We start from the raw sequence: 10,247 nt of genomic DNA on the forward strand, positions 1-10,247 counted from the left end.
AAAGCAAATCAAGAGATGAGAACCCAGTTGCCGGCAAGTAAATATTTACTGCATTGAGGGTCGGAGCATTTTCCCATTACCAGTTATCCATGGATCAAATAGTGTATCTCAGTGGTAATTCTAGAGGGCCATTAAAACCCTGATGGTGCTGGAAGAGATGGCAATGCTGCATGTCAGAAATAGGTAAACTGTAATTAAGAAGTTACGGATGATTTGATTACGCTCTTGTGTATTTGGTCCTGTTGTAATATGAGCAGATTAAAATCATGTAGTGGTTAAAGCTGTGTCATTATGCAGACATTTATGGCAACTTCTGCAAATTAATTTGAACTGTAAAAGTTCCCTAATGAGACGATGTCCTCCGTAACTGAGAAGGACACTGCAGCCATTGCTGCTTAATTCCTGCATTTGAATGGTTGCCGAGCGGATGGTGTGCCGTTTCTCAGAGCAGAGAGGCTGCAGAGCATTTTGGGGGGTGATGGCTGAATGAAAGTGAAAAGAGCATTTCAAAATAGCCTCTAAAAGGAAAACCAAGGATGATTATTAATGAATTACTGGGATCCAACAGTAGTAAGAAATTTAAACTGTATAAACGTGTATGTTAAAGGCTAGCTCTTCAGAAATAAAGATCAGAGGACTGCAGTTCTTTAGTTTTGCTTGTTTTTTTGTTTTTCATGTTTGGACCAGGTGTTTTTGTGGAGAGGACTGTGGCTTTTTTTTTTTTCCTCTTTTCCAGTTAGCATGTGTGCGCACAGGTCTACACAACATGGATATTTCTAGTGGATGTTGACTCACATTGACCTTGGCTCTGTAGCTCCCCATGTACTAGTCAGGCACCTGGCTCTTCTGGAGGCTGGCAGGCACAGGAAGGCAGAATGGTGGCAGGCAGTGTTTGCTCAAAGGAAAGAACCTAAGGGAAGAGTCTTAGTAACCCTCGGATACCAAGTGAGGATTCCAGGGTGCTTATCAGTGCTGCTAAAGTTTAAAAATGTTAACACCAACTCCAGTGGCTTCCTGCAAATCCACATGTGTAGTCTGGGTGCCTGGCACAGGGCATGTAATAAAATACTCAGTGAACACTTTGAAACAAAGGGAGCACTTTACAATAAATTTGCTATTTTTTTAAGCTAATAAGTATGCATTGAATGTCAAACTCTTCAAGGTTAGTAAATGTCAGCAAAGACCCTAATGCCTGTCAGCTGTTCCCCACCTGTCTCCCGCAGTCCCTGTGTCGAAGCTAATGATGAGTGCGTATCATTCACTGTGCTGCAGTGCAGAATAGGTTTTGGAGTGCTGCAGGAGAAACACTCGTCTAATGAGAAACTGTTCTGTAAGCGACTCCACGGCACAGCTTCTCTCACCGTTAATGTCCCTTATCTTCTGGCTTCATTTCTGCCTCCTCCATGACCTCTTCATCTTCCTCTAGACCTGCTTTGGCATCTTGAAATTGTTGGTACTCGGATACCAAATCATGGATGTTACTTTCAGCTTCCCCAAATTCGTTTATGTCCATCCCTTCGCTGGTGTACCAGTGCACAAAAGCTTTCCTCTTGAACATGGCTGAGAAATGCTCAGAGACCCTGTTAAAGATCTCTTGGATGGCCGTGTTGTTGCCAATGAAGGTGGCAGCCATGCTCAGCCCCCGGGGTGGGATGTCACAGACGGCCACCTTGACGTTGTTGGGAATCCACTCCACAAAACAGCTGCTGTTCCTGGTCTGCACGGAGAGCAGTTGCTGGTCCACTTCCTTGGTGGACATCTTGCCCCGGAAAATGCAGGCCACTGTGAGGTAGCGGCCACGGCGGGGGTCACAGGCAGCCATGGTATTGCGGGCGTCAAACATCTGCTGGGTGAGCTCGGCCACGGAGAGGGCTCGGTACTGCTGGCTGCCCTGGGCTGTGAGTGGGGCAAAGCCAGGTATAAAGAAGTGCAGGCGGGGGAAGGGAACCATGTTCACCGCCAGCTTGCGCAGGTCTGCGTTGAGCTGACCCGGGAACCGGAGGGAGGTGGTTATGCCACTCATGGTCAAGGACACCAGGTGGTTGAGATCTCCGTAGGTGGGTGTCGTCAGCTTCAGGGTACGGAAGCAAATGTCATAGAGGGCCTCATTGTCAATGCAGAAGCAGGCATCTGCATTCTCAATCAGCTGGTGGATGGACAGAACTGCATTGTAGGGCTCCACCACCGTGTCCGACACCTTGGGAGAAGGCATGACACTGAAGGAATTCATGATCCGGTCCGGGTACTCCTCTCTAATCTTGTTCATGAGCAGAGTGCCCATCCCGGAGCCTGTGCCCCCGCCCAGGGAGTGGACAATCTGGAAGCCCTGCAGGCAGTCACAGCTCTCACTCTCGTGCCTCACTACCTCCAGGACGTTCTCAATCAGCTCGGCTCCCTCCGTGTAATGGCCTTTGGCCCAGTTGTTGCCAGCTCCAGAGTTACCTGTGACCAAAAAGAGTAACCAGCAGGGGAAGAAAAGTGAAAAGAGAAGGGCACCAGTAAGGCATCCCCCCTGCTCCTGGTGGAACCTTCTGGAAAAACCTACCATGGACAAAACTGTCAGGTTGAAAGAGGGCTCCTAATTTGCTAGATCGAATGCTGTCCATCGTCCCAGGTTCTAGGTCCACCAAGACTGCTCGGGGCACATATTTCCTACCTGTGTAGAAAAATAGGAAAAAGTCAGCCTACTTGTTTTTCTAGAAGTTAATGTTTTATCAAAAGAGAACTTTGTGATACTGGTCCAAAAAAATCATGGATATTCTAGAAAGGGGCCCTTGGTAGGTTGAGATTTGAGTATCTAACATATTTTTTACCCCAACAACAATACCACAAATCTATAGAATACCCAAGAAACAATTTCCATCGTCTGCCCTGTGGTATTGCCAGTGACAGAGATTCTCTTCCTTCGCACTGGAAATGATTCTGGTTTCATCTGTGAAGCCACAAAGGGAAGTGAGTACTTGACCTGCTTGTGTTAAGGTGTGTGCCCCATCCAGCAGCTCCTTTCCCAGTCCTGCCTCTTGACCAAGGGTTGGGGACCTACCACTCTGGGATTCTGCTGCTGCCCTGCCTGTCGCCTCCCTGAACCTAGACATCACTGCTTTGACATTTCCATCTCCTGGGCCTCTGCCCTTCCTCTACTTATGTTCCCAGTTGCGGGACCACTGCTCCCAGAGCCCTGCCAGTCCTACCGTAGGCTTCATTGTAGTACACGCTGATTCTCTCCAGCTGCAAGGCCGAGGCCCCGCGGTCGCTCCCAGCCAAGTCGATCCCGTGCTCCTCACCAATCATCTCCCAGAACTGAAAGCAGGAGGAAGGTCAGAGTAAACGGACCCAGAAAAAGGCTGTGTTAACCAGAGAGAAAGTTAGCACCCCCAGGCCTGTTTCCCTGGGGTTGCCTGACCCTCCCCAAGACATTCTTTTTGGACCTTTTCATAAATAACCATGGCATCATTCACTTTTTGCCTCTACTAAGCAATATGAAGTAATATGAAGACTGCCTTTTCTCCCCACCTGAACTCCTTAAATAAAATGTCAAACACAGAATACTAAATTGGATTTTCTTCCTATTAAGTTCAGGCCATTATATATATTAAAGCTGTCGTTTAGAATTTAATGTCAATATAGCTCTTAATTTCTCCTTATAATGCTCCAAGCTAGTAAAGTATAGATTCTATTATAGGAAAATAAACAATTCTTATCTGATTTCACAATAATATCTCATTTCACTTTGGGGATTTATTTTCATGAACGTTTTCAAGCAACCCATAACTTGGACCTGTGTGCATGATTTTAAGTAATTAGCACTTTTTTTTTTTTTTTTTTTTTTTAAGACAGAGTCTTGCTCTGTTACCAGGCTGGAATACAGTGGCGTGATCCTGGCTCACTGCAACCTCCACCTCCTGGGTTCAAGCAATTCTCCTGCCTCAGCCTCCTGAGTAGCTGGGACTACAGGCATGCGCCACCATGCCCAGCTAATATTTGTATTTTTAGTAGACACGGGGTTTCACCATGTTGGCCAGGATGGTCTCTATCTCTTGACCTCGTGATCTGCCCACCTTGGCCTTCCAAAGTACTGGGATTACAGGCATGAGCCACCATGCCTGGCCTTTTTTTTTTTTTTTTTTTTTTTGAGACGAGTTTCACTCTTGTCACCTAGGCTGGAGTGCAGTGGCACAATCTTGGCTCAGGCAACTTCCACCTCCTGGGTTCAAGCAACTCTCCTGCCTCAGCCTCTCAAGTAGCTGGGATTACAGGCGTCTACCACCATGCCCAGCTAATTTTTGCATTTTTAGTAGAGACGGGGTTTTGCCATGTTGGCCAGGCTGGTCTCAAACTCCTGACCTCAGGTGATCCACCTTCCTCGGCCTCCCAAAGTGCTAGGATTACAGGCATGAGCCACTGCGCCCGGCCAGGAATGTGCATTTTTGATGATCAGGTATACACATAACTCAAAATTACACATTGTTGTCCTCTAGTAACTATTTGAAACATAAAGCACTTCCAATCTCATACACAGTACTTATTAATATAGATACGTGCCAAGCTCTTAATATGGAAGCAGTTACTGGGAAGACTCCTTCTGATCACCCTGAAAAGCACATATTAAAATGCAATGAAAATGTATTCACATACAGTAAAATCCCCAAGGGTATGTTTAAAACTCCAACCATATCTTGTAAATGACAGCGCTGCTCTGGCCATGGTCTTAATAACAAGGCACTAGTTCGTGGTAAACTGCCAGCACTGTTCAGGGAGTGGAAGAATAAATAAATTCAAGTTCTAAGATACCCCAAATTAAATGTGTCTTAAAGTTCTTATGACTCTAAATGATGAGTCAGCCAGGACTCTAAACGCTAGACAATACAATTGAGAGTGAGAGCGAAGACCCTATCTAAACCCAACACTGTCTCTCGAGGGCCCCTTTCTGTGTTATCTTCCAGCTTCAGAGCAGCAGGGCTCCTGCCTCCCACTTCTCTGTGTGTTATGAATGTCTTACCCCTGAGGCATGGAGGAATGGGGACTTCTTTTCAAGCAGTAATGTTCTTTGCCCCGGATTTAAAACACCTGCATTTAAAAGCCTTAGTTGTTTCCTAGCAGCATTACTCACAATAGCCAAAAGGCAGAAACAACCCAAGTGTCATTGATGGATGATGAATGTAGGTGTTTTAAAACCTTACTTTTAATGCATCTCATATTAGTAAAAGTAACTTCACAATAGCAAAGAGTTTTAAAACCTTACTTTTAATGCATCTCATATTAGTAAAAGTAACTTCACAATAGCAAAGAGAACACGGTAAATTTTCTCAGTGCAGTTGGCCATCTTAAAATCAAGACTGGAGATCCTGGGCTCGGGCATCTGTGTTCTTGGGGTTGGCCAAGTAAGTTACATACTTGGTAGAAAATTTTAAGCAGGGGGGCAAGGGAGAGAAAAACTCATTTATATTCCAGGGAGTGTATTTTGATTAATGATGTTACTGTACACAAAAACTTTATTTTAGGTCTATCTCTTAAATTTTCAATTGCATACTAATCAAACAGTAATTGATTTTTTTAAGGGCTATAATAAACATGAGAGGGGAGGGAAAAGACACCATAGTGACAGCGTATAGAAAGTTTCTCAAAAAACTTCAAAAAGCTGTTTTGAGACAAATTACTGTTTTTAGATATGAGAAGTTCATTGTTAAGATGATAAAAGTAAGCCAGGTACAGTGACTCACGCCTATAATCCCAGCACTTCGGGAGGCTAAGGCAGGCACATCACCTGAGGTCAGGAGTTCGAGACCAACCTGACCAACATGATGAAACCCCGTCTCTACTAAAAATACAATATTAGCCAGACATGGTGGCACATGCCTGTAATCCCAGCTACTACTGGGGAGGCTGAGGCAGGAGAATCACTTGAACCCAGGAGGTGGAGGTTGCAGTGAGCCGAGATCACGCCATCGCACTCCAGCCTGGGCGACAAGAGCAAAACTCCATCTCAAAAAAATAAAAGATGATAAAAGTGCCACACACGGTGGCTTACACCTGTCACCCCACCACTTTGGAAGTTGGAGGCGGGAGGATCACTTGAGCCCATGAGTTCAAGACCGGCCTGGGCAACAAAGTGAGATCCCTGTCTCTCAAAAAAAATTAAAAAATTAGCCAGGCATAGTGGTGCCTGCCTATAATCTCAGCTACTCAGGAGGCTGAGGCAGGAGAATAGCTTGAGCCCAGGAGGTTGAGGCTGTGGTGAGCCATGATTCTGCCACTCTACTCCAGCCTGGGCAACAGAGTGGGCAAAGAAAAAGATGATAAGCATATTATATAATGTAATGGTTGGCATGTGTTGTGCCTAGGTGTCTATGGATAAAATTAACTAACTTAACACTGTAAGCCCTTAATGTGTCTTGTAGCTCTTTAAAGATTGTTTCCATCTTTTCCCGTGTGAAATTCTTTTTTTAAGAATTTTTTTAAAGCCCAAAGGCATTGTCTGATATTTAGCAAGTACATGAAATCTACTCGACTCATTGTCTTCCCTGCTAACTTAGGGTATTCTCTTGGTTGTCCGCCTCTGTGGACTGTGGCAAAGCTAGGATTAGTAACCAGACATTACTTACCTTGGCTCCGATCTGGTTGCCACACTGGCCAATCTGAATATGGACAATTTCACGCATCCTTGCTGTGAGCCCAAGTCTGAGATCTTCACGGAATCCTCAGACTCTCAGAATCCAGAGCCTCGGTTCACTGGTGTGAGCCCAACACAACTGTGGTCATTGCAGTGGTGGGACTGGCCAACTAAGTTACCCTCGCAATGTGACCAAGGGTGTGTCCACCCCAGAGGCCCAGTTCCCCGCCCTCAGCCAGTCCTGGCCCTTCTCTGCTTTCTGCCTGTCATGCTTTTGGAAGGGGGTGTTTTTCCTCTCTCAGCACAGAATACTGCCCCATCATTTCCTAGAGAGTGAGTGCAAGATTAAAGGCCGCCTCAGTGCCTGAAGGCTGGCACTGTTTGCAGGCTTCTAGGTGCCCATGCTGGCCCTGATGCCTGTGGTGTGATGACTCTGGCTCCTAGCTCACCCAGGTAACCAGACCACCTCCAAGGGCTTTCCCTGTCCAACTTCCCGGCCCCTTTTCAAGACTTTGGTCCCCAGAAGCCCCGTGCCCCGACGCGGCGGGAGGCTTCACAGCTGGGCCTCACAGGTCCCAGGATTGCCTGCATCAGGCGCTGTCTGCCCGCCCCTCCCCCACATGCCCTTTCTCGCCCTGTCTGCAAGTTACTCTGCAGTGTCCTGCAGGCCTCTTGGACCACTGCCCTGTCCATGCCAGGGCTGGGCTGCGCCTTCCCAGCTCCCGCTCTGTCGTTCCGTCTTTCCTGCCATGGTGTCTGGGGTCTTAATATTTGCCATAGGGTCCCTTTACCAGACCCTGAATTCTCCAAGAACAAAATGGACTCCCAATTGCATTCCCTTAGAGTTGGGCGTGGTGGCTCACTCCTGTAATCCCAGCACTTTGGGAGGCCAAGATGGGCAGATCACCGGAAGTCAAGAGTTCAAGACCAGCCTGGCCAACATGGCGAAACCCCATCTCTACTAAAAATACAAATATTAGCCAGGTGTGGTGGCACACACGTGTAGTCCCAACTACTCAGGAGACTGCAGCAGGAGAATTGCTTGAACCTGAGAGGCAGAGGTTGTAGTGAGCCACGATCACGCCACTGCACTCCAGGCTGGGCAACAGAGCAACACTCTGTCAAAAAAAAAAAAAAAAAAAATTTGCATTCCCTCACACGCAGTACTTAAGTGGCAGCAGGCTGGGTACTCAGCAGCTTGAAAGCAGCTGTTCTGTCTCCTGGTCCTCAGTACATCCCCTGCCACCAAGCTTCTATCAGCGTCGAAAGCCAGCCTAGGCTTTATTACCTCCAACCAGGCAAGGGCATCCAGGCCAAACACCAGCTCCATATCCTTGCCCAGGAGGATGGCAGTTCCCCACCACCTGGAGGAGAGAAGGTGGACACTTCCAAAGAAGATGGGGAATGGACTCCCCGAGAAGGCATGAGAGCACTGACTCAGAAGGGGAGAGCTGGTAGGCACTGCCTTGTGCCTGTTGAGCTCTCAAGGTGCAGGTGGGCAGGTACAGGGCAAGGTCTCCTGAAGCCCTGAGGATGTGGACAACCACCACCCAGTGAGCACCTGCCTCTCAAGGCCTCTTTAGTGTCTGCCGGGCACCCTGAGGTTGCCCCCATTCCTTGAATGGCTATGGAAGGGGACCTGTCATATGCTGGGCTCACCTTGGGTGCTGCAGACAAGGGAATGAAGGAGGTAGATGCGGCCAGATCCTGCACTCGTGGAACTCCGGCTTACTTAGGAAGAGAGCACTCCTAGCTCTGGAGCAGCTCGAGGACACCATCTCTCAGGACAGGGACTCAAGGCAAGACTGCTGAACTCAGAGCCAGAAGCCCTGGCGGTGCTTCCCTCCCCTGCCTCTTGCCAGACCCGTGACCTTGGTTGAAGCATTGGAGCCCAGCCTGACCCATGAGGAGCCTATGCTTCCTGTGCCCCAAGCCCAGGTTTGACTCCTAAGCCTTGTGTTCCCTCTACAGGCCTGGTGGGGCCCAGGATGTGAGGTCAGGAACACAATCAGGAAAGTTCCTAGCGATGGAGTGTCTGGGGAAATCGCTTCTGCTTACTTGCAGAGGAGCTCAAATACACAGCCAAAGGGCCTGAGCTATAAACTAGAAGAGAAACCTAGAGGTGGGGAAGAAGAGAACACTCTGTCCTAAGAGTGCCCGGACTGGGACTGCTTCTCACCTCTGTCTAGTGTGTAGATCCCAGGCTGCCCTTGAGTACTGACAGTGTACCCCGTGATCCTGGGCTGGATCCAGGACCAGGGAAGAGGGCTCCTATAGAGGATGGTGTGAGGATAATTGTCAAAATTCAAATAAGAACTGTGTATACTGGAAAAGAGTATCAGTGTTCCATTTGTTGACTTTGATCATGGTACGGTGGTTCTAAGTGGAAGTCCTTGTTTCCAGGAGATGCCATATTATGAAGCACTGTACTTCAAGGTCGTTGTGATGCTGGCAGCTTACTCTGAACCAGTTCCACAACCACAATAATGTGATAAACAGAGAGACAGCAGTTAAATAAAGGGGCAAAGTGGTAACAATTGCTGAATCTTTTCAAAGTTAGCACAAGATTAGTACCCTTGCAATGTTTCTCTTAAGTTTGGAACATTTTTGTGCTCAAACCTGAATGTCACATGACTCACAGATGCTTCCGGTCCAGTCAGCCCTCCTCCCTGCCCAAAGGTAAAGAGAAGAATGTGCAAATTCAAGAGGAGGATATTCATAGGTCCTCAGCAGTGTTTTTCAGAAATTAACACAGACCATTTTAAAATTAAGAACAGACCATTCTGTTTCCATAGACGTTAGCCAGCCCATCTTGCCTCACTTCCAGCTTCTCTCCCGGCATGCCTTGACCTTCTTTTCCCCCTTCTGTCTGTCCCCACCAGCTCTCCCCAGCCTCCCTCCCTACCCAGGGGCCCCTGCCTATCAGACTCCTCCAGAGACCAAAGACAGCTCCATGATCTTCCCACAGGCGGTTCCTTCGCCAGAGACACCTCCCCTCCTGGGGACCAGAGCACTTCAACCTGCAGTGCCACACATGGCCCTGTTTGCTAATTACTTATACACATGCCTTATCTCCTGCCAGCCTGGGAGCTGTCCGTGGCATTTCATCTTTGAGTCCCCAAAGTGCCTGATCCATGGCAGGGCCTCAGTAAATGTTTGTTAAGGGCACATCGACAGCTGGGCAAGTTTGAGCAGTGATGCTCAGAGCGGGCTGTGTTCTTAAAGCCAGTGATGTGTTTATTCACAAGTGTGTCCTTCTCTAAATAGGGTCACCTTTTTCCTCCATTCTGTAAGAGGTGGTCTAGGCTGAAGGTATAAACTGCTCCATGAAACCTGGATGTTTGGGGACAGACTAGATGGAATAACCGTAGTGAGCTATTATGGGAAGGTGTGACCAGTGGGCAGCCGCGGCCTTCTGTGGCCCAGCTCCTGAAAGGAGCCCCTGTTGGCCACAAACCGCCTCGCTGCAGGGACCACGGGACTGGGCCCAAGGGGCATTTCTGATCTGCCTGTGTTCATTCTTTGCCATGTGAGCAGGATCCAGGGTGCTGGGGTCCTCCGCCCACCCTCCGCACTGCAGCACATTCCTCTTGGCCATCTCAGTTTGCTTAGGGAGGGGAAAAAGCCAGGTTTCCAG

At 48.1% G+C, this 10,247-nt stretch overlaps 1 protein-coding gene across 8 annotated transcripts; it reads right to left on the reverse strand.

Moving 5' to 3' along the window:
- Nucleotides 1–1,081: 1,081 nt before the first annotated feature.
- On the reverse strand, nucleotides 1,082–6,864 carry TUBB1 (tubulin beta 1 class VI). 8 transcript variants are annotated; one of them, XM_025398484.1, is made up of 5 exons: nucleotides 6,603–6,864; nucleotides 3,192–3,300; nucleotides 2,546–2,656; nucleotides 2,350–2,442; nucleotides 1,082–1,743 (listed from the first exon to the last, which is right to left on the reverse strand). In XM_025398484.1, the coding sequence occupies exons 1-5, from the start codon at nucleotides 6,657–6,659 to the stop codon at nucleotides 1,364–1,366; spliced, it is 750 nt and encodes a 249-aa protein (XP_025254269.1). In that variant the 5' UTR covers nucleotides 6,660–6,864; the 3' UTR covers nucleotides 1,082–1,363. The 8 variants fall into 8 exon arrangements, with proteins under 8 accessions (XP_025254269.1, XP_025254267.1, XP_025254263.1 ...); XM_025398482.1 differs by having other exon boundaries at nucleotides 1,082–2,071; nucleotides 2,315–2,442; XM_025398478.1 differs by having other exon boundaries at nucleotides 1,082–2,344; nucleotides 2,417–2,442; nucleotides 6,603–6,659.
- Between the last annotated feature and the right edge of the window lie 3,383 nt (nucleotides 6,865–10,247).

The sequence above is a fragment of the Theropithecus gelada genome, chromosome 10 (assembly GCF_003255815.1).
Source record: "Theropithecus gelada isolate Dixy chromosome 10, Tgel_1.0, whole genome shotgun sequence".
Taxonomy (NCBI): Eukaryota; Metazoa; Chordata; class Mammalia; order Primates; family Cercopithecidae; genus Theropithecus; species Theropithecus gelada.